General features: G+C 48.8%; 10 protein-coding genes across 10 annotated transcripts; 5 read left to right on the forward strand and 5 right to left on the reverse strand.

Moving 5' to 3' along the window:
• Positions 1-2,456: 2,456 nt before the first annotated feature.
• Positions 2,457-3,678, forward strand: N7519_005749 (uncharacterized protein; the record flags this gene model as incomplete). Its single annotated transcript, XM_057292525.1, has 3 exons — positions 2,457-2,593; positions 2,656-3,510; positions 3,570-3,678. 3 exons carry the CDS (start codon positions 2,457-2,459, stop codon positions 3,676-3,678), a joined length of 1,101 nt encoding a protein of 366 aa, XP_057147336.1.
• A 4,495-nt stretch (positions 3,679-8,173) lies between these two features.
• N7519_005750 (putative oxidoreductase, 2OG-Fe(II) oxygenase family) lies at positions 8,174-9,318 on the reverse strand (the record flags this gene model as incomplete). Its single annotated transcript, XM_057292526.1, has 2 exons — positions 8,174-8,881; positions 8,935-9,318. 2 exons carry the CDS (start codon positions 9,316-9,318, stop codon positions 8,174-8,176), a joined length of 1,092 nt encoding a protein of 363 aa, XP_057147337.1.
• A 425-nt stretch (positions 9,319-9,743) lies between these two features.
• On the forward strand, positions 9,744-10,539 carry N7519_005751 (RNase P/RNase MRP complex subunit; the record flags this gene model as incomplete). The annotated part of the gene is made up of 2 exons (XM_057292527.1): positions 9,744-10,272; positions 10,340-10,539. 2 exons carry the CDS (start codon positions 9,744-9,746, stop codon positions 10,537-10,539), a joined length of 729 nt encoding a protein of 242 aa, XP_057147338.1.
• A 1,278-nt stretch (positions 10,540-11,817) lies between these two features.
• Positions 11,818-12,775, reverse strand: N7519_005752 (tRNA splicing endonuclease subunit SEN34; the record flags this gene model as incomplete). Its single annotated transcript, XM_057292528.1, has 2 exons — positions 11,818-12,090; positions 12,134-12,775. 2 exons carry the CDS (start codon positions 12,773-12,775, stop codon positions 11,818-11,820), a joined length of 915 nt encoding a protein of 304 aa, XP_057147339.1.
• Positions 12,776-13,297: 522 nt separating this feature from the next.
• On the forward strand, positions 13,298-13,609 carry N7519_005753 (uncharacterized protein; the record flags this gene model as incomplete). Its single annotated transcript, XM_057292529.1, has 2 exons — positions 13,298-13,355; positions 13,425-13,609. 2 exons carry the CDS (start codon positions 13,298-13,300, stop codon positions 13,607-13,609), a joined length of 243 nt encoding a protein of 80 aa, XP_057147340.1.
• A 31-nt stretch (positions 13,610-13,640) lies between these two features.
• On the reverse strand, positions 13,641-14,797 carry N7519_005754 (elongator complex protein 4; the record flags this gene model as incomplete). The annotated part of the gene is made up of 2 exons (XM_057292530.1): positions 13,641-14,341; positions 14,395-14,797. 2 exons carry the CDS (start codon positions 14,795-14,797, stop codon positions 13,641-13,643), a joined length of 1,104 nt encoding a protein of 367 aa, XP_057147341.1.
• Positions 14,798-15,155: 358 nt separating this feature from the next.
• Positions 15,156-15,643, forward strand: N7519_005755 (DNA-directed RNA polymerase core subunit RPB8; the record flags this gene model as incomplete). Its single annotated transcript, XM_057292531.1, has 2 exons — positions 15,156-15,481; positions 15,538-15,643. 2 exons carry the CDS (start codon positions 15,156-15,158, stop codon positions 15,641-15,643), a joined length of 432 nt encoding a protein of 143 aa, XP_057147342.1.
• A 520-nt stretch (positions 15,644-16,163) lies between these two features.
• N7519_005756 (thiamine pyrophosphokinase-related protein) lies at positions 16,164-17,192 on the reverse strand (the record flags this gene model as incomplete). The annotated part of the gene is made up of 2 exons (XM_057292532.1): positions 16,164-17,091; positions 17,152-17,192. 2 exons carry the CDS (start codon positions 17,190-17,192, stop codon positions 16,164-16,166), a joined length of 969 nt encoding a protein of 322 aa, XP_057147343.1.
• Positions 17,193-17,466: 274 nt separating this feature from the next.
• On the forward strand, positions 17,467-18,153 carry N7519_005757 (OPI10 family protein; the record flags this gene model as incomplete). The annotated part of the gene is made up of 1 exon (XM_057292533.1): positions 17,467-18,153. The coding sequence occupies one exon, from the start codon at positions 17,467-17,469 to the stop codon at positions 18,151-18,153; it is 687 nt and encodes a 228-aa protein (XP_057147344.1).
• Positions 18,154-18,683: 530 nt separating this feature from the next.
• N7519_005758 (uncharacterized protein) lies at positions 18,684-21,017 on the reverse strand (the record flags this gene model as incomplete). The annotated part of the gene is made up of 4 exons (XM_057292534.1): positions 18,684-19,417; positions 19,500-20,181; positions 20,238-20,423; positions 20,481-21,017. 4 exons carry the CDS (start codon positions 21,015-21,017, stop codon positions 18,684-18,686), a joined length of 2,139 nt encoding a protein of 712 aa, XP_057147345.1.
• Between the last annotated feature and the right edge of the window lie 1,886 nt (positions 21,018-22,903).

A 22,903-nucleotide genomic window follows, 5' to 3' on the forward strand; every position in this document is an offset into this window, starting at 1 on the left:
GGAAGAGTGATATGCAGTACATATACGTATGTATGTAAATGGGGGCGAAGTATCTACAACATAGATACTTACAACATAGAATATAGGCCCAATGTAATTGTTGCAGAGCATCATAGCATATATTGTAACTCTTGTGTGATCATATGGCAGATGAGAGGCAAGATTTCGGACTCCAGTGTACGGGATACTCTACAGTACAGTATATGTACTCGGTATGTATTGTTCCTTTCTTCATATTAAATTGTGCAGGTCTATACTTCCGTGCACATGGGAATGGGACGGGTCATTCATGCTTTCTGCATGCAGAAGGCCCGCTGGGATAATCAAGTATAGGAATTGTTCTAAATATATGTGATGATATGGTCTCTCGAAGTATCTAGTAGATTGCCAGACTATTAACAAGAAGAAAAAAGAAGCCTAAGTATCAATTGATATCAATATCATCTCCGTACTCCGTATTACCCATACTATAACCCAGAACAATCCACTTCTCAACCCGTCCCACCTCTTTGGGTCCACAAGGGAAATTTACTTGTTTTCCAAAGGGGCCCAGCTCTGTTGAATTTTATCATTTTATAAAAACATCCATGGATATTATCTCTTCCCTTTTTATAATCGATTTCTAAGCGTGTCCACTTTTTATTGCAATTCAAAACTGACAGAAGGCTAACAAACCCATTTGCAAGCTAAAAAGCCCGTTGGGGGATAAAATTCCAAAATGGCATGATCAACGGTTACGTCTGCAGCTACTGCAGTAGTGCATAACCCTCGGGTCGTAGTCGCTTCCATTATTCTCCCTAGCTGCTTTTCTTTTTTTCTTTTTTTTTTTTTCTCCTCTTTTCTTTTTAGTTGATCTCTTGGATTTCATCATTTGCGGAGTAAATCGTAAATCATGAGACGAACTGCTCGTGTTTATACCTTTGTACTTTGCGCTTTGGGATCCCCGTGTCATGCATCATGCATGGCCTGTTTTGGTCCAATCGTCGGAGAGATGCCCGTGTGTCAAAGGTTCTTTGCTTTTGCCACCCTTCGATGCGTGAGGGATTCTGCATGGGGCTTCTGGATTCTGCGTAAACTTCTTCACAATCCCAGTAACCAATAATCCAGTCAGCACTATAACACTACCTACAATTGTAGGTACCGTATAGACGAAAAAGGAAAGATACCCTATCAACGAAAATAATGGGTTACATTATAGCCATGGACATACCTAGGTACGGAGTACTTATCTCCAGGTAACAATCCCTTTATCTACATAATTCGGTACGATTGCCCATACAATTACTACATATGTAGACACAAAGGCCTTGAAGAAACCAAACTCTACTCCGTATACGTAAACGATTTCGGCATCTCCACGGCACTTCAAATCCCGCTCTTAATGGGAAAGGAAACTGACTCAAACCTCCTGATCGACCGCAATAACGAGTAAATTGAAGGCTCATCGCTTCAGTGCCCCTCAACTTATTCTTCTCCCCGATCCGCTTCCACTGATAGATTGGAGACTTAGCTGTTTCTGGAAAGGGAGCCGGGATGGCGGGTGCTGCCGTAGGGAAACCAGCCAGATGTCACTCCTTCCCGGTTTCCCCGGCCCACCCTTGGGACTCAACTTCATACAACATATGCCAGATATAGGGAAGCATATGCCACGCCATCAATGGGGAAGGCGACATAAATGTTCATGATTGTACTTTTGTACTGAGAGCGTAACGAAACACAGACATTGCCCCATGAACGGGAAAGTAGAGCCAATGACGTGCCAAGAAACAGGGGGTCCGATGTCTTACGGAGCCAGTTAAGTGGCACACTATTCTCGGATATGAGTTATGGAGAGAATCTCCTGAAGCCACAGAGTTTCGAGGCCAAAGCCATTTTTTTTACCAAAGGTGTCACCGGGTTGGAGGAGAAAGAGTGGGGATGCACATCAGAGACTAAATCGGAGTTAGGACTTTACGTCTTCATATGCTCGGGTACGGAGTACCTGATTGTCGGTACCTCCCTACAATGGTTAGTATGAAGAAATACTTTTGCCTATGTATTAATGAGAAATAGTACTAGTACTCATTTGTACAGTGAAAAAAACAGAATTAAAATGCAAAAATAAATACAGATACTCGTAAAGTGAAAATAAAATAAAATAAAATTGAAATATTCAATACGGAATATCCCAAAATCCACAGAACCACAGAACCACAGAACCACAGTCCCGGAATCCCCACGTCTGAGCTTTGGGCCCTTTTTGTTCTATATGTACTCCGTACTGTTATACAATACCTCTTTCGGTATTATCGTCTGATTTCTCGTTTCTCTATAATAATTGGGTTCTTCCCTCCTGTCAACTTCTGCACGGAAATTCCATGGTCCACTTTGATGTTCTTTACACTTGACATATCTCGTGTGGAATGAATCCCGACACTCTGGATATCAACTAAATCCATTATATTCCAGTTCGAATAATGTCTCAAGATGGTCGGGAAGACAAGCCTGAGGGCTTCTCTAAATACCTTAAGCGGATGAAGACCGTCCTCCGTCCTCGGTCAATGTCCAAACGACAATCTATAACGCCTGGGGTAGCCGCTCCAGCCGAAACTACGTACGATATACAACATTCTTCTACTTCAACACTCGACGCTGACTGGCATTGTTTAAATATAGTGCAGAGGAAACATCACCACCGGCACCAGTATCGGGACCGGCACCAGTATCAGCATCAGCAACAGCAACAGCATCCACACCAGCACCGGCATCAGCATCAGAACCAGCCGAAGAGTTCAGCTCAGGTCCAGTCATGATCACCCACTACAGCACGACCCAACAGGAAAAGGCCCGCGCCCTCTTCGCCAAATACGGCCTGACCGTCGACACCAGCGACTGGAAGGCACCCCCGGACCTCCAACTCACCCGCGTAACCAAACCAATCCGCATGCGAGTACACCGTACCTGTCACCGCTGCGAAACAACCTTCGGCAAAGAGAAAGTATGCGTCAACTGCCAGCACACCCGCTGCACAAAGTGTCCTCGCCACCCACCCGCCCGCAACAAGGATGGCGAACCATCAACCCGCAAGCCCAAGAACTCAGACACCTACGTCCCCCAACCCTATATGTACCCCAGGACCACGAATCTCAAGCTCAGCACCACCAAGGAGGTTTCAATCAAGATGGCGTCGCCCACGGGCGGCGCGGATTTCGTCCATCGACCGGTGCGCCAACGTGTCCACCGTTACTGTCACTTCTGCGCCTCGCTCTTTACCCCCGGCACGAAGGAATGCCCCAGTTGCAGTCATGTGCGCTGCAAGATATGTCCGCGGGACCCGGCTAAACTCGACAAATATCCTGATGGCTACCCGGGCGATGCTGATCCGCCCAAACCTAGACCCGAGCGCACCTGGAAGAAGCCTCGGCAGAGAGTTCATTATGTATGCCATGTCTGTGAGACTTGGTTCCAGGGCAATGCGGAAACTTGTTCGAATTGTGGTCAGGCGAAGTGTGAGAAGACTAAACGAATCCCGTACGTGATACCAACCCTACATTTATGTGGCTTTGCTAACTTTCAATTTCTTTTTGCAGACCTAAAAAGCTCAAACGAGAAACAGACCCTGAAGTTCTCAAGAGCATTGAAGAGAAGCTAGCAGCTATGGCGCTTGAACCAACAGACACTGCTGAAGCGGCGGCTTGAGCTTTCAACATACAGCGTCGTTTACCCGATTTATCTATACAGCCGACCAAGACCAACACTCCTTTATGATATCCCTCATTTGCCACTGATTTTGTCTCCCGTGTTATTTATACTGCCTCGAAGTGGATCTATGATCTATCCGATGATGGCTTTGTCATTTTTACATGCCTACCAAGCAAGACAGAACAGACATAACATACACATAGTTAGGATGGCATTAACATCTGCGCCTTGAAACGAACCCATTTCTCTGACCGGGGTCAGCTCCAGGATTCTGCATCGGAACTGAATTACCAACGCCTAGGTTACACATACCTGCGCCTGCATACCCGACACAGGACCCGATGATGTGTACATTTCCATGACGGCCGCATATCGTATATTACCCGCTAAATTGTAAACATACGGACATATGGCCTGGTGTACACATGCAATAGTCGTAGTTTTCCGAATACAGAACCCGGTGGCAATGCAAAACAGGGACATAAACCAGGAATTCCACTCAGCCACCCAAATAAACTATCGCACCCACTTTCCGCTTCCTGGGATGGCAACGTCATTCTAGACCGGCCACCCAGGAAAAAGAACGCATCGAGCCCCTCCACAATCCCAACGGCGTTTATTCTACACCACGCGGTCTGGCCCACATACCTAGGCACCTAGGTACTTTCTACGTCATGCCACAGAGTGGAGACACGCAGACATGCATGTGCAATTGCCTCGTCCAAGTACATCGTGCATCTTGCCGACTATCTGCCTTCCCTTCTATTAACTTGGTGTCCATTTCAATGATTCCAAATTCCACTCTATCTCTTCGGGTATCTCAGGGCTGATATCTACCGTCAAATGATGTGGGTGGCACAGCGCCACGGAAGATGAGCACAAACCGGAATCCTTCCGTAGACGCATCGCAGATAGAAGAGTGATTTTCGGCCGAAGAGGACATGCATCGTACCACGTTTGAAACATAGATACTCCTTCCAGCTGTCAGAGTATTTAGCGTTGTAAAGTGACCTGGAACAGGGTGGGTTATGTGGGCAACACAGCCCGTGTGGTTCCGTTTGTACGGTCCGAGCCTTTTTTTGTTATTTTATTTTACTTGGGTATATATAGATTGAACCCAGTTGAGAGTGGTGCATGACTATTGACGGGAATTACCAAATATTGGATATTCGGTTAATGGTTTACGATATAGGTACATAGTCTCGTTGCAAGGATTGTTATTCCAGAATGGAGTGCATTAAAAGGCCAAGTCAGAAGCATAAGAATGCATAGTGGGGCAAAAATAGCACGGAGTTCATGAGCGCTGGTTATTGGATTGGAGAAATCACCCATAGCCGCTGATATCTCGATTTCTGGCGCTTTGAGTTCAGTCAGATATTTCCTATTGTAGTATGGATCTGTATGGTTTGATGGATAGAAGGTTTGAAGAGGATTTTGTATTTGATGTTTTCAAGATACGGCGTAGCGAGTAGCTCATCCATTGATCTCTCGAAATGGCCCGGTTCAAGATCTATACAACATATGGTTTTGCTTTTTCCCACTAAACAAAAGTACCCCCTACCCCTGTCACTCACCCCTGTCACCTATCCCTACAGGGTAATTCTAGAGATTCCCCCGTTTTTACTCCGTACCCACCACGGAGTAGCCGAGTATGGAATCTACTGCATGGAAACTGCTGCAGGGAAATGACTCGCCAGGAGATAAACCCGGAAGTCCGGAGACGAACGGATTACCCGCTGTCACAACGCATTCTCGCACAGAACATCCGGATTGTTGGGTCGCGGGGTTTGCAATTTTCTCAAATCCCGAGGTCTCAGACACAGCCTACGGAGTATATTGTACGGAGTGCGGAATACTTAGATGAAGGTTCGGTCAAAAGTACCTGAAATATGCACGGAGCATTATGCCGCCAATAAGTCAGGGGGGTTAATGGTCGCTTCGGAGCGAGAGTGGACAACCCGGGTCCGAAGCGCTGGGAATTGAGCGGCTGGGAGAAAAGGCGTTCTTTTCTTTTCTTTTTTTCTTTCTTCTTTCTTTTTTTTTTTTGTTAAATAGTAGCTGGGGCTGGAATCCATTCTCAACGGTCAACTAACCCAATCAAGAAGTTATTTCGGTCTTTTTGTTCTCCATTTCTCTATGTTGTACTCTGGTGATGGCGACGGTGAATTGAAGAATGCGGTGTAGCGTGCCTTGTTGGGGTTAGCGTGCTCTTACCCCTTTACCGTCTGTGTGGGTGCCGCTATAAGTCCCTCAACTTTTGGTGGGATTTCATCCTTTCTCGATACTCTGTAGATTTACGAACAAAGCTTGAACAACTTTGTACATGACTCCCGCATCATTTGTCTATCACTCATGCCACCTCTTCATCGAAGCGCCTGAGCCTCCAGTATGCTTTCAAGAGGAATCCAAGCATCGGAAAACTGAGTTGTGGTTCATTGGAAAACGTGGGAAACGCAAGCCAAGAAAGCGATTATTGCAAGAGAATATATAAGCGGACCGAAGCTACACGTAGCTTCTTCTAGAGCGTACCGTAAAGTATTCGTCCAATGGTACTTAGCGGCTATAGTCTGTAAAGTAGGAGTGGATGAGGGGATGAGTGGATGAGTGGGACATTACAGGACACCGTATTGAGCAGAATTTCCAAGGATCACGAATGTGGTGAGGGTCAATGGGATAAGAGAGCTACAAAAGTAGCTTGGGGTCGATTCCGACAATGGAAAGTTCATATATCAGGCATCCTAGGGCAAACAAGTCCGTGTTAACAGACGGCGGTGACCACGGTGCTAAGCGATATCGGTCTTCTTCTTCCTCCACGTATGCCTCCATATCGCCAATGACTGACCCAGCGAAATCGCATACAACATAGTGTGGTAGATAGGTCATCGGCTACGAGAAAATTCCGTGGGCTGATATCACCATGAAACCATGGGAATGGATAAAAGCGACAGCATCAATAGCATTTTTGATCCAATTATGTCGAATATGCTGAGACACCTCATTATCACGTAAATAGGTGCGAATGTTTCCAAATCGATAATATGGAAAGCGGAGGCCTTGCTCTGTAATGTCGAGGCAATCGAGGATGTTTGGGTTCTTCGGCAGAGTCTGGTAGATGAGCTTTTCGCGGGTAATACATAGATCCGAGATATATTCTATGTGTTGCATATTTGAGATGGTTGGTTCAGTACATCCCGTGAAATCGTGGGTGATAGGGGTCTTGACGACTCCATTGCTATCTTCAAAAACAGCCCCTGCTGCCCCAAGGCAATGAATCTTGCTCCGGCAGGCTGCAACAAACGTGGATAGCCGCTCATGTTGAACTAGGAGGAAGATCAAAATAAAAGAATAAATCGAAAGGTAACAACGAAAGGGAAGGGTCAGCCGACTCCTGATGTATGTTGTACGCACCATGCTCATATTCTTGAGCTGGAGTCAATGTTGACTTGATATGACACTATGCCTAATCAAGGATAGCGGGAAACACTGATTCCACGGCTTGGTGACCCAAAGGCCACGCACAATCATGTCCTTGTCATCGTCGACCATTTTAGCCACTGTGATGAGGTTAGAACGCCTACTCCGTACAACATCTAGATCTTGGCACGTAAAAACAAGATGTCGGATTGGATTATGCGTTTTCTGGTTTGGGGAGAATGTGTAATATACACATTGTGCATCTACAGTAGTATGTTGTATTGAAAGAGGATACTCCGTACTCCGTACAGAGGTATCGACTTTTACAGCCATTCCCACCCCTGGACAGTTATCGCCGAGACTCTAAAAAATATAATAATAAATACAGAAGCAGAGCTGTTTGGGAAGAGCCTAGATTTTCTCCACCGAACTGTTTTACCAAAGCGTCGGGTTGAAGAATTCGGAGCTGTCATATCTTCAGCAGATTCTAACCGCGCATTCGAAGGATATGCCTTAATCTACTTAAAGTTTGTATTCATGATTCAGGGGCTGATCTAGAGTAGACCCACCCAGAGGAGTGTATATTGTAGTAGTATGTATTACGGGCTACGGAGTACACCGCCCATCTCTTGGGCTTGGTGGATTCAGTGGATTTGGTTGTTTCTGCTAGTTTTGCCCCTTGTGAAGCCTATGCTTTATGCGTTTTCTAGTTGGTAATCTACATCGATGGATCAATTATTGTGCGGAGTAGGATTGGCTATATCAAATTTAGGAGTTTCACATATACAAATAGTCCCAACTAAAACAATATTCTCAAGAGGATCGGTACCTTCCCGATTTGGAAAACATGGAGGTTATTGCTGTTTCCTTCCAAGATTGTCCGTATTAGTTCCAAGATCATCCAATAGTCAGGCCATTTTACGTCCATGCTCCGGTTAACGATTACAGGGATAGTCATCTTTTCTACCTAGGTAACGAGGTGCCTACGTTAACACGTTACTTGCAAACACGTTGAACTACAAGTCATAACCATTCCAAGATGCCATATGACTATTCACAGATTAACCTCAGAGCAAAGCTAAACCTTGATCCTCCGACTTAGTTGCTCAGTCCCCGCAGACTTCTCAAAATCAACATCATTAACACGGTCCACCCGACGCCCCAAAGCCCGCCGAATAATCCAGTCCTTGCTACTGATTTCCTCTTCATTCTGGCCATCCTCCATAACAGGAATCCGATCAGATCCCTCCAACCGATGCAACATCACACTATCCTCGGGTCGTGCAAAGTACACGAGACTATACCGCGTCGACTCAGCCTGAAGCCCGGGTGGTGCCACAACCCGGTGAATGTTCGACCGGAAAAGTCCATTCGTGAACTTGACCATTGCATCCCCAAGATTTACAATAGCATGACCAGGAAGTGGTCTGACATAGACCCATTCGGCATCAGCACCAGGCGGTAGCACTTGCAGTCCGCCCAGTCGGTTGAACAGAACCGTCACGCTTCCGAAGTCGGTGTGTTGGCCCAGCGCGGTACGTCTGTCGTCTACTGGCTGTGGTGGAGCTTTGACGAACCGCACCTGGTCGCCGCTTACAGCGTGCTGTCTGTGCAGGTTGGGTAGCGTGTCTTTTGGTAGGGCAAGTTGGTCGTTTAGGATCTCCAGAATTAGGGTTACGATTGCATGTGATCCCCGCATGAAGGATGTCAGTCGGGCTCGGCTTTTATGTAGGACTTCTGGTGCTGGTAGAGGATCACTGACGCCCAGAATATCGTCTTTAGAAACCTGTAGAACTTGTGTCAGCTGCTGTGGAGGTCCAGGTGGATGTGCTAACGTACATTGTAAAACTCGTTCCGATCTAGATTCCCCTGCCTGTCAACCACTGCAGCTCCCTGTGCTTTATATCCAAAGTACGAATTCTGTCCACTGAAATCATACTGTTGTTTCTCCTCGAGGCTCAGCTCAAATAGTCTCTCGCCGACTTGGAACAGGTTATCTGCGTCGCCGAGGAGTGACGAGCCTTGCTCCGAGTCAGATAGCTCCAGATAGAAGAATCCAATGTCTGTAGATGCTTGGAACAGTCTTTCATGCTCTGTAGGGTTACCTGCTAGCAGCTTCTCCGACGATAGTCGTAGAAGAGGTGCTGCAGAGACGTCATCTGGGAAGGGCGCAAGCCCTGGGAAGTTGTTGGGGATGTTCCTTTGATCGGTCTGAGACTGCATGTTGATATAAGCAAGTCCAATGGAATTAATAGCAGATAGTAGTTATCTCGAAGTGTCTTTCAGGTAATTTGTCGCATTTTCAACGTCTGAGACGGGTGTGGCTCTGTAATATATTTACCTTAAAGATGATCTATGCGGGGAAGCATCAAAGAGCCGAGGGACAATCTAAACCTACCTAGGTAATTATTGAGATAGTTTAATGCCAGAGAATAGATACGAATGTAAAAAATAGAAGATTAGACATGGATCATGTTCAAATAGTGTATATAAAGTGGTTATACCTTTGATCTATAGATAGCCTACCAAGGTATCTTATCGGTGTGTGACATCAAATAATTTTTCTCCAACCTCCAACACTCCACGAACCCCCGACTCCCAGTTTCCCATCTCCTGGAAAGCCACACCAGCATCCAGGATAACACAAAATGGTCTCCTCTCCAGCCCCAAAAGCCCACATCGCACATACCCTTCTCTCACGCGCCCACTCCCCAGACAGCGCATCGCAACAATTCACCGAGCGCATCAAACAAAAGCCACTCTTCCTCCGCGCCACCTCCCCCTCAGCATCCGACAACCGCTCCCGGCGTCGCCTCCACCGCCTACGCAAGAAAGAATACTTCCTCCGACACCAGAAACCGCGACCTCTGTCAGCGCGCGAAAAGCGCAAGTCAGGGCTGTACGACCTGCCCAAGGAAGAATGCAAATACGACATTTTCAAGGGCCTGCATGAGCTGTGGGTTGGGTATATGCAAGAGATCCTGGATGTGAAGGCCGGGACCCATAGCTATGTTTCGCCTGCGTCGCATGGAAGTAAGCTTGTCAGTGCGGATTACCACGGGGCTGAGGTCGAGGTTGTGAGGAGTCGGTGCGCTGGGAGGGTTGGTGCTAAGGGGATTGTGGTTCGGGATACGAAGTTTACGTTCGTCATTGTTACTGAGAAGGATGAGATGAAGAGTGAGTTTTGAATTTTGGAGTGGGAGATGTGGTGCCGGGATTATGCTGACTCGGTTCGTTTGTACAGCTATACCGAAGGAGCATACTATCTTCCGGTTTACAGTGCCTGTGCCAGCGCTGTCCGAGGGTGCGCAGGGCCAGCAGACTCAATCTGATGCAAAAGCTCCCATGCCATTGGTTTTCGAGTTGCATGGAAACCAGTTTGAGAATCGGTCTGTGGACAGAGCTAATAAGAAGTTCAAGTGGAGGAACATTGATTACATATGAGATCGCGGTGACTTGTATGGTTCTTCTCAATTTACTACCGATGAAATTGACTGCTCAACCATGAAGCGGCCTCGAGCGGTGCAAGTGCGCTCCTGTCATAAGAGCTTGCTGCCGAGAATCTTTAAGATTCGAGCTTCATGGACACACTTTGCGGAGGCACGTCGGTGTTCTATGAAGCTAGACTCGTTCTTGTTTCACCAAGCCCACTGCCTGACACCCGAAGATGGAAAGGCATACATAAACCCCACACGATGAAGAAAAGAGCATCGCGCACAAGGTTGCAGTTCTGATAACCCATGAATTGACCAGGATGGTCAATTGGAATAACGATAATGAAGAAATTTTACCCTTTATCACCCATAAGTTGGCCGGATCTCTTTAACAGGCGAAGCGTATTTACAGCTGCGACGTGATACTACAGATTTACTAGGACCATCTGCGTAAGGTGTAGATGTTATTTGATGAAGAGCTTTTTGGCGATTGGCATCACGGTCATATGATATGCTATTGTGAGCCGGGCAATGCATGGGTAGACCGGAGACAGAACGGCCCTTCTTAACCACATGCTGTTTGCCCTCACAAGCCTCTGACCGGAGTCGCAAGAAGACCCCCTAGGGCCAAATCACCCCAGCCAACTATGAGCTTGAAGATATTCTGGTCCATCTCCTCAGGAGCCTGAACAGTCTGAGTAAGACATGCACTCTTGCGCCCCGGCCGACTTTGCGGAAGGCCGTTGTCGGGTTCTCATACCTGTTGCCAATCATATTTTTCTGTTGATTTGTTTTAATCTCGCTCGTCAGCACTCGGGTACTGATATGCAGCATAAAGGCACAACCAGTACACACATAAGTTCCCGAGTGGTGACCTACAGCGAGCGAGATCAAAACGAACCACTGGAAGGATATCATTAGGAACAGGCACGAAAATACTAAAACGGCCTTCCGCAAAGTCGGCCGGGATGCAAGAGCGCATGTCTTACCCAAGAAGGTGAAGTGATGGTAGATCACCTTGGGCCGGGAATGTCATCTGTATCTTCGTTGACCGGGGATGATCAAAAATTACCAGCGACGTGTTTCCTCTTGCCTAGATTCAATGAGACCAGACACAGTAGAGTCATGCATCTGGTTCGAGAACCCGCAAGGCAGACACGGACGACCCGGCCCGGTAGCGTGGTGCATGAGCCATGGAATCATTCCAAGGGCAAATCAAAGGCACAAGCCTGATAGATGGGAAGTCAAAACAAACGAAGGACGTGCAACACTTCGCGTCCTTCATCCCTCACATTCCAGCCCATTCAAGACTGAAAGCACGCACAGTATCCACTCGGTCAGCCTCCGAATCGACCTCATCAATTCCCTTCTGTGCTCCGCCGATCAAGAAACCCTTCTTCACACCAGTTCCCAGTCTTCCGCCGACAACAAGATCCATGATATCGATATTTTGGTCCCAGCCGTAGGACACCACGAGGAAGTGTGAGTGGAAACGCAATGGATCACCCGGGTAGGCCATGTACTGACACCCGAAGCGAAGGCCGGGAGAGAGAGAAGTATCCTTTAGAGTGGAGGTGGGCGAAAAGAGGATAGGAGGGTGGCACCGCGGGTGCTGAAAGGTGGCTCGATGGTGGAGGAGTGGGAAGGGGCGGGTAAGATGTTGCGGGGGTAATGGCCACTGCGCCTTGAGGGGGCGTGCTCGTCAAGGCGGTCGATGGAGACGATGAGCGATCCTCTGCGTTGAAGAGGTCAACGATGGCAGCGTTCTTCGGCGACGGGATGGAAGTGGCCTCCTCAGGAACCGTAGGCGTCTGGGCGGCAGCAGCACTGGTGTTGGCCTTAGCCTTGGCTTTTGCTTTCTTTTCTTCTAATTTCTTCAAGGTCTGTTCCCGGTTGCGCTCTTTGCGATCCGATTGGATGCGCGAGACATGCAGGCCTTGGGATTCGAGGTCGCGGAGGTACCGTCTGCGATCCTCTTCTAGGAGGGTGTTCATGCCATCGTGTGCCTTGGCTTCGTCTACGATGCAAGCTACACCCTTGTCCACTAACAGACGTGCCTCCTCGGGCATCAGCTCCAATGGGAGGCCCAGGAAGACATTTTGCTGAGGGATCTGGGGCAGCGTCCCGATGAGCACACCGCAGATGTGATGCTCACGTCGCAGGTATGTCACGGCGTCAATTGAGAACAACAGGTATCTACCGGATACATAGGAGATCGGGATAGGAAGGTCTGGTTGGAAATCCATATTTTTTTTTTGCTTTCTGAATTGAGATTTGTGGGATATTATTTCAATGATTCTATGGCAAGGACAGTTAGCGCTTGTCCAATATGCAAAGATGGAGGTTGCAGAAAGGTAAATTTGGGTATCGCGAATCATTTTCCAGTACGTTTCTCAGCAAGCGCTCAGTGACGTATCAAAGAGCTTCAGGGGATTGACAGATTTGTATTTAAATAATCATGCGAAGTGGGGGTAGGAGAGATGAGGGTGAAGCTTACCATTAAAGAAGTATTAGAGTGTCGAGAAGACAATCAAACACCCAGACTTGCCTTTGGACTTGACCAGCAAAGCCAGGGTTGATTGCGGAGAGAAGAAAAGAAGAGAAGAGCAAAAAGAAAAAACGAAGAAAAGGAAATGCTGAGCTTATGCGCTAGCCTGTTTTAGGAATAGTCGTCTTGGCAAGCGAACTGCTGCTGAGCATGTTGTTTATCATCATCTTCATTCGCATTCATTGAGTATTCTATATTTCTTCTTTTATACCGAGGCATCATGGGTTTCCTACTACTGCTGTTCCTGGTATTCTTTGCACCACTGCTACTCTTTGTTGGTCAGTATTGCGCATCCTTTCTTAACTGCCTAGGTAGGTAGTCCCGACCGCATTACTAACACCGAACAGCGTGGCTTGCAGCTTCATCTTGCCTGGGGAATGGCCTCCGTGCTGTAAGACCAGGACTGGATGGGTACGGAGCGAGTTACCTCCGCACAATGGCCAATTCAGGTCCTGCTATGTCCGAGCAGATCGAAATGGAAGATATGCTATCAGAACCAGGCACCCAACGGCACTTTGAGGAGGACGATTGAGTCTAGGGAATCACACCAATCACCGATTGTCTTAGAACTCGAGATCTGATTTCTTAGGCATTCCGCCTGGAGCCGATGCCTCTTGCGCTTCTGTGTCTCCTTCGGCGGGCGGCAGACTGAACGGTTTGATCTCGAATCGCCGACGACTTAGAACAAACGCCCAATCTTGTCCAACATTCTGATCGCTTCCGCCCCCACGCTCATGCAAAACGGGAAGCCGATGCGTCTTGAGCATACCTTGCGGTGGTTCTTCTTGGGAGGTCGCCGCTCCCGAGGTAGCCATGGCATCCGCAGAGTGCGGGAACGGACAAAGCTCAATGACGCCGTCGCTGAGCAGTTCTATCCAGCGAACCAGCCCCGACGAGCGGGGATAGAGAGACAGGGGCACGGTGATCATTGCCGTCACACGAGTGTTATACGCACTCATTAATGCTTTAAGGGCGTGGAAGAACTGGAGCACATGTTCGGGTTGGGAGGCGTTCGGCGGATAAATTGTGGGGTTGAGCAGAGAAGGAATGACGATACGGTGGATTGTATTGGCGGCGCTGGATGTGATTGCGGTCTGGAGTCGTTTAAGGATAGCAGGGAATGGTGACTCTTTTGAAGGCATAACTGGGATGAAGGACATGTTTGTGATAGACGGATGGGTGAGACGTTTCGTGAGATCGAACGCATGACAGAAAGCGGGCGCTTCTTTTGCTGCTGCATCCTGTTCCCCAGGATTAGTAGGGGCTATATTGATCAGCATATTGAAACTAGAAGCAGTGTTTTGTTTCAATACTCACCACCCCGCGAACCAGCCACTGCCCCAAACTCGCCCAATCGCTCGTATCTCCATGCAATTTTCATGCGATCATCCTTGCGCCTGTCTGATCGCTTCTCATCTAGAGACTCCGCTGAGCCAATCAGACCAGGCAAACTTCGGCCCCATTGCTCTGGTACTCCAACCACATGGACCTTCTGCTCTTGGATTACGCCCTCCGCCGCATAGTAACGCAGCAATGCGCCTGCAAAATCTGTAGTTCCGTTTTCTTCAACCAATAAGATCTTTCCCATTGGAAGTCCCGCATGGCCTGCAAGAAGATTATCTAGAGAGCGAGTCCCTGTCGAGGTTGTTGGCCGTCCATCGTCGGGGGGAGGGGCGGATGCCCGGCGTGGTTTCTGGCGCAGCGGGCTGTGCGGTAGCATTGGGAACAGCGTTGCGGTCAACTCCAGAAGAAAGACCGATGTTTCGCTTGCGAAACGACATGAGGGAAAGCTCAAATCAAGTTAAAAAGAACTAGTAAAGCAATGGACAAGCGGCTGATGTCAAACCAACGGAATCGTTATCGGCGGGACCAAAAAGGCGGCAGAAAAAAAAAGCTTCAATTCTCCGATCAACCTCTCCATCTCCGACTCCAACTCTTCTCTTCACCAGTCTTGGACCACCAACCAGCCATTGCAGGCCTTTATACCTACGATAACTTGTGTGCAATAACCTGTGGATAAACCACTCAACCCAAATCCCCATCCATAGACAGAAAAGCCAGCCGTCGCAACCTTCATCATGTCCGACCCGCTCCTCTTCGAAGACACCTTCACGATCACCTCGGTCAACGCCCAGAAGTATGACCGTGTCTCCCGTCTTACTTGCAACTCGAACGATGCCTCCCTCACTTTCACTCTGGACGTGAACACTGAGCTGTACCCATGCGCGGTTGGCGAGTCGCTGTCGCTCGCTCTGGCTTCGACTCTCTCTCTTGACGGTAAGGAGGACACCCGCGCCAGCTGGAGGGAGGTCAGCATGGGTGAGCAGTCCCTGGCGGATGACTACGATTACGTTTGTCACGGCAAGGTGTACCGCTTTGAGGAGGGTGCCACTAAGGATACCATGTGAGTTTGGTCACTGATGTCCAGGTTCTTGCGGACACTAATCTTTACACTTCCAGGGCTGTGTTCGTATCCTTCGGAGGTCTGCTGCTCTACCTGGAGGGTCCCTACAAGAAGCTTGCTCCGTTGAGAATCGATCACGTGTACTTGCTGCTTAAGAAATAAGCTTGCCTTTGTTGGAATTATCTCTTTTTTTTTAGCTTACGACCTTGGCACGGGATGAGATGGATCTTGGATTGATCTTGAGGCAAAGCCAAAATGGTGGAAAAGTCGGTGTATTTAAGCCGGACCGATGTTCATATCGTTGTTATGGGGTGCAGCGCAGGCGTTCTTTGCATTTTGATTTGGGGATACCAATAGATTATCATAACATGATTTTCATGGGATCGATGAGATGAACCTTGCCCGTTTGATACATCCCGGGGCGGGCTGGCTCCGCGTATAGCTGTAATTGCTGCCATCAGCACGGTGTGCCTCGATATCTTTCCTTGCTGTGCCTTCAAGACTCGAAATCCTAGCTATATGGGGACTGCAAGTCCTACAAATACTGCCTTCATTTTGCGGATGGGAAAGGAATCCACGCAAACGCAGATTTTAATTGCGAAGTTGAGTTGAGTTGAGTTGACAGATCTTATGTTCACCATACCTAACCTTGGAATATGCCTCCGGTTATGAAACGAATAATCTACCTCACGCAATGCGAAGCAGTCGGGTACTCCAAGCGACGATGCAATCTAGCAACAATCTGCAAGAAATCCGGCTCATTCTCCGGCGTCAGCAGCCCATGCCTCACAAAGAAATCAATCATGATATTAGCACAATTGGGCTTGAACTCGCCACGCGCCAAAGCCGCCTGCACCTCCGGAATCGACAACAACTTGAATTCCTCGACCTCATTATCCCCAGGCTTCGGAATAATCCCAGGATCAAGCCTGAGTTCATATACATATTCAACCTCCGGCTGAATGAGACCCGTCTCGCCGCCCGCTCGCGCATCCCGCACATGCGAGTACGTAACACAGCCTACAGAGACAGTTCCAGCCCGCACCACTGCCTCAGGCAGGGATGCCTCTTCCATAGCTTCGCGGACGATACACTCAAATGGCATCTCGCCGGTGCACATGCCGCCGGCAACGGTGTTATCGAGGAGGCTTGGGTAGGTCTGCTTGTTTCTTGCGCGACGTGGGACCCAGATCTTGATTCCGGATTCATCCTGCACGTAGCCTGTTAGATGGGCGCCGTAGGAGACGATGCCGAAGAGCGGGGTTGCGGCGCGCTCCATCTCCAGGAGGAATTCTCCGCCCGGGCCGTAGACGGCGTAGTTCTCGTTGCGCCAGCCTTGTAAAACTTCGAATTTACCTTGCTTCACAGCTTCAGCTATGTCTGCGGCGACGAGCTTGCTCCGGTGGGCGGGGGTGACCCCCTCTGGTGTCACTAGTGTCACGGTCTGCGCGGTCGAATCGATGACCCAGCTTTTTTCCGACCAGGGGAATTTCTCGACGACTGCATTGAGAATGTAGCCGAGTGTACAGTCGTATCCGGATACTCTGAATGCATGGTAGTTGTTCAGGTTCTCCGTGTATGCGGCGCGATCATCCTCGTAGTAAGGGAAGCTGCGGGGTGTAAGACGAAAAACGCGAGTGAAGGGAGCAATCAAGTTGGGATAGCTTTACTTATCGCATTCGCCGACCAGGTCTAAATTGGATTTGCCCATGATGCCTTCTGAATGCAGAAGCTGATCCCAATTGTGAAGTCGAAGTTAGAAGTTGATATACCAGACCTTTGTTTAGCCAACCCAAACCCTTATCGACCGCCGATAAGGGCAGCCCCCTCTTATGTCATTTCATCATCGAAAAACAGAACAAAGAGGAAGCTTGAAGAAGCTTAAAGAACTGGACAAGGAATCTTGAACGCAACTCACCTTGCCAATTCCCGCTCCGCCAGCTGCTCAAGCTGTCTCCAGCTCGTCCAACCCCTACCACCCCACCATGTTCTCCGTCGTGGTCCCGGGCCGCCCGTGCCTAACAGACATCATCGCAATAGACAGCCAACCGAACGGGCAAGCAACCAAATTCGCCTTCACAATCCCACTCAGCCCGTCCCTCAGTGAAATAGTCGTCTTCTTCCTACCAGGAACAACCCTCCCACCCAACACCGGCGCCGCAATCTACGCCCAACTCCCAGACCCGAACACCGGCCATCCGTCCGACTTCCGCTTCATCGGCGCATTGGCAAATGAAAAGCCCTCGGGTATCTTCGCCGTGCGCCCACCGGGCGCGTCAGCACGCCGCTCAGAAGCCGAGGAAGAAGACGACATGCTCGATGAGGGCGGTGCCAACGGCGGTGCTGCGGGCGTCATGACGCTGGGCATTTCGATCGAAGATGCGCAGAATATCGCGCCGCAGCTTGCTGCGCTGGAAGCGGAGCGTCCTTCGGGTCAGATGTCTATGGCGCTGGTTCCGCAGGCTGCGGCGCAGAGACAGGTTTCAACGAAGGTGCTGGCGCAACGCATTATTGGCAATGCATTTAATTTCCTCGCTAGCTTTGCGCAGAGTGATAAGGGTCAGGATGTTGTGCCATTGAAGAGCTTCCATAATTGGTGGGCGAAGTTTGAGCGTCGCATTGAGGCGGATCCTACGTTTTTGGAGCGTGAGGATCCTACTACTAATGTGTGATCTGTGGGATCTGCGCTCTATAGTATATGAGCATTGGATTGGCTGGTCTTTAGCTGATTGGCCAGTGCTTCTTTTCGGATTGCATTTGTCCTTGACTCGCTCTCGGCGGGTTTGCAGTAAGGAGTAAATGACATGTCTTACATGTTTGGTTAACGAGTCTCTTTTTTGACGTGTGACGATATTCTGCTTTTCTGTGACCTACTGGAGTTCATCGCATGTATAAAAAGGTTCTATTTTGGCTCTTTATTGATAATAAGACTTGGAAAAGCTGAAAGTGTACTACCACCCCCATTGAAGTATAGAACATGAAACACGCACGCATTCGTACTGATATCATCTATATACTTGTCAGAAGAATTATATATACAATACTGGACCTTGTTCCTTCCCAGGTACCATAGATAGAAGTATGTTCATAACAAACCCCTTAAAACACCAGGCCCAATTCCTCATGCATTCCTCACGCCAGCCATAATACGCAAAAGGAAAACCAATCCAACAAATGAAAAAAGAAACCAACCAAAAAGTAATCAGCATACAGTTGATCCACGCGAGATATTCTGCAATGACGCATCAGGCCTCAATCGAATACCCGGCGCATAGCAAAGACTATACAACTCATCGACATAAGTCGCAGGCGTACTATCACCACCAGCAACAACCGCCCTCGTGTCCCGGTTACCAAGATTATTCTGACTCGACTTCTCATGAAGATGTGTGTAATCAACACGCACCTCCTTTCGGACAGTGATATCCCGCAACGCAGTCGCAGTATGATCCACAAACGACTCCTGGGAGTAGGGCGAGGCGAAGCCCGAGTTCGAAGTCGGCGCGCTCTTGCGCGACGGCCACAGACGCAAGATGGCCATTTTAGCCGTGGAGGTGAGGTCGCTCTCGCTGGCGGTCGAGCCTGAGCGCACGTCTGTGCAGAAGAGTTCTTGGCCCAGTTCGCGTGCAAAGTCGTCGCGGTCTGTGAGGGCTTCGTTTACTTGTTGCTGGACGCGGAAGAGGCGGAAGGGGGTGAAGGTGTAGTCTGGGTTGGAGACTTGGGTGTCAAGTGTGCCGACGACGCAGAAGCTTAGGAGGGTGCAGTTGTTTTGCATGGCTGTTTCGGGGTTGGAGGAGCTGCTGCGGCAGGGGGCTGTTAATGGGCGGGAGGAGAGTTTTGCTGCTGCACGCATGTCTTCGGGAATGGTTTTCGAGAGGGATATGATGGATTTGGTGAGGTTGGTGCGGAAGTCGACTAGGTTGGGGAAGGCTTGTGCTGCGTCGGCGGACTGGAGGTATAGTATGCATGCGTCCATGGACCAGCCATCCATGTGGGAGATTAGTTCTAGGTGGTGGACATGGAGTTGTCTCATTGGGAGGGTTGTGGATGGGAGGGGGGTTGCCGACGCCCTTTGCGGTGAGGATCTCGAAGTGATCGTGTACTGTTGGGCGCATCATAAATGAGACGAGGTGTACTCCCTCATCGAAGCCGCGATTTGAGCTTGCGTAGTCCCGCATGTCGCGGAGGGAGGTGACTAGGTTTGCTTCGGGAACGTGGATGCGACGGGAAAGCATTCCTGTGACATGCTCAATGGTTGCGAACCGAAATCCCTGTGATCCCAGGCGCGCTGCCTCATGCTTTTGTAGCTGGCGGACGGTGAACATCATTTGGCCCTTGCCAGTGCGGAGGGACGAACGGCCCATAGCCCGAGAAAGTCGGGAGATGGGGATAGCAGTGGAGAGAACATCGTCGTAGAGTGTACCTAGATCGTGGAGAGGCAGAGAAAGTTGATCTGAGAGCTCTTGGGCTGTGACACAGAAGAGTTGCTTGAACAAGGTATCAAAGTCAGTTTGCAACTCCGTATCCTTGTCCATAATTACTCCACGGGATAGCATGTGTTTCTCAATGGCGCTTTCTTCGGAATCAAGGCGGTTTCGCATAAAGGGAACCAGGTCTTTCACGACAGGCCAGTTCCGAGTTGCCCTAAAGGCCCACAGGAACGTAGGGTGGGTGCGGGTGAGATCGTCATCTTTGAACGTCTGGTTCGCAATTCGTTAGTTCGAAACTCCTGTTATAATCTGGCTAAGAGACATACCCGTCCGATATAATGATCGACAATCTTCCTCGTAGGAAGCAAAGCCTGCGGCGTAACCATGATTCGTCCAGTGGGATCAAAGTAAGCACAAGCGAGAACAAGCTGATGAGCACGAGTCGTCGACCTTCTGCGATTTCGCCCAGCGAGAATAGCGCACATCGACAAAATGAGACATGCAACACAGGCCTAGACAGAGCTATCAGTCTCCAAACTCGCATACCTTCGGAGACATCTCAAACATACCAGAACTGTGCAGATAATGACAACCTGACTCCTCGACAACTGAGTCCCATGCATGTTTATGCGGTTGTGATCCCGATAGATAGTCCCAGCAGCCGCAGTCCAATGCATGCCTGAGACCGCACCCGCCAATAAACAAGCACAGATCCCTCGTCTCCACCAGCTATCAGTCCAGGTAGCTCTCCAGCGGAAGAAGATGCCCAGGGCAGCAGTACTGGAGACAATGGCAATTATTGCTGAGCCCACGACATTGGCGACGTGGTACGAGCACCTATAGTTCGAGATCCCGAGTTGACCGATGTAGTGCATACCGCAGACAGCGCTACCAGTGAGCAAGCCTCCGATGAGGATGCGGATATAGCCTGCCTTCTCCTCGACACCCACGGCGTAGAAGGCAAAGAGCAGTACTACCACGGGGAGCACGAAGGAGGTACCCGTGAAGGCGACATTATACATGGCTTGCACGTGGGGCTCGCCTTCGCCCAGGACGATGGCGCGGTTGCCGATGAAGTGCATACACCAAATTCCTATGCCGCCCATTGTGATTGACGAAGTTAGGAGAAGGTACCTTTGAATATTTGTATTAGTTACATTGGATTCTGGAGTTGGTAATGGTAGGATTTAGGGCGTACCAGTTGTATAGACCTGACCTCGATGTCCGCCGGTGGAGCAGTTCCAATGTGGTTGTGCATCCCATTGCACTAATCACATAGGAGAGAGGATGATATACCCCGCCAGATATCTGACTCGGACAAGCGGTTCATGATCTGTCGTCGACATTGCGAAAGAAAGAGGGAGAATATGTGTTGGTATTTCGTTATTCGCACATTGGCGAGTACCACGTATAGTTGGAGGGCACGATAGTCAAAGATGACTGTTCTAATCAATATAAAGGCGACGACATGGAGAGGATTGCTTCCTAGTATAAGTATGGAGAGCAAAACAAGAGATATGAAAGATCACAAAATCCAAAATTAATGGGATAAGGCTAGATGTAAACATCTTATACGGAGTAACACCAGGTACATCAGCCAGCCCCTCTAGCCGCATATTATAGCTCCACGCAAAAATCCTCCGATTCTAAGTTCACAAATGAGCTGATGTGTACCAAGATGGCGCCCTAGTGCGATCCAGACGCGAGATCCACCGAAAGAGCCGTGCACTGGGCTGCAAGTGATATCCCGTGTCCACAACTCGCGTGGCATACAAACCACAAAAAAGAAAAGGAAAAACCAGAAAGTGAGTGCCGAGGCCCGGACCTGCGAGAATAAGTTCGGACTAAATTAATTGAATCCAATAGTATGCATCAACAGCAGGGGTTGTAAGGCCCCAAGACTCCATTTGGGCTTGGTGTGACATTGCAACCGATGCCTACATCCCATGTTGATTCGTTCGGTGAGATCTAGATCGGATCGGTGCGGATTATGAACTGTGGGGGCAGGATGGCTGTTTAGGCGTATCAGAGCCCTAATAAACCGCCAATGCTTTATTAATCCTATGGGATATACTTTTCTGTGTCTGGATTTGAGACAACTCCGACAATGGGGTTGTATTAACCATGGAATGTAGATCCCTGGACGGAGTCTCCGAGATTGTTTTTCCTTATAGGAAGTACTCCATACAATATACTCCGTAAAGAGTTGGGGTTTGTTCTATTTAGATTAATTACTGGAGCCTCGGATCAAGCTAACAAGCGAGTTCAGCTGCACCTCAGCTGCAGTCAGGGAAGAAAAAGTTACAGGCCCACTTGGATGGACCACTTTGGTCTTTCTTACTTCGTACAATTAAGTATTCAAAAGTATATTATAATACAACAAGACATACAATATAAACCGTTCTTCCAGATAGGTTAAAGATATTGATTGATCACATTCCAACACGAACGCCGAGAGCCGAAAAGAATAGCAATCCAGAGACAGGGATGTGCCCGTAGACTGCATGGCTTGGGAGTTCGTATACAACATATGCATCTAAGGATGATTAGCCAATTAATTAATTAAAAATATCTCGCTTTTTGCCGAGAAAACAGATCAAAGTGGGCCACATATGTACCGGATAATGACTCGAGACCTTTCCCTTTCCGCTTTAGTGCTCACCTCTTGCCGCTTTTTGATCACTGAGTAAAACTGAGCACGTCCCTGAGTACCCTGACTTGATAACGGGCCATTATATAATCAGCGTGATCTGCTCACTAAGCATCACCTGATCATCCAGGACCCTGATCCACTCACTAATCATCATCTGAGCACTCTGATTTGCTTACTAGGTGCTCACTTAATGTATAACATACCTAGGTAGGGATGGGCGGCCAAAGTAAGCTACATTAATAAAACACGACACGCTTGTTCGAGGTCACGTGACCTCAATTGTTGCTCCTGCACACATTATATACTTTCTCACCTAGATAGTTTCTTCTCTATCCACGC

The sequence above is a fragment of the Penicillium mononematosum genome (genome assembly GCF_028829835.1).
Source record: "Penicillium mononematosum strain IBT 11891 chromosome Unknown utg000003l:1.0-8172316.0:1.0-8177699.0, whole genome shotgun sequence".
NCBI classification, from domain to species: Eukaryota; Fungi; Ascomycota; class Eurotiomycetes; order Eurotiales; family Aspergillaceae; genus Penicillium; species Penicillium mononematosum.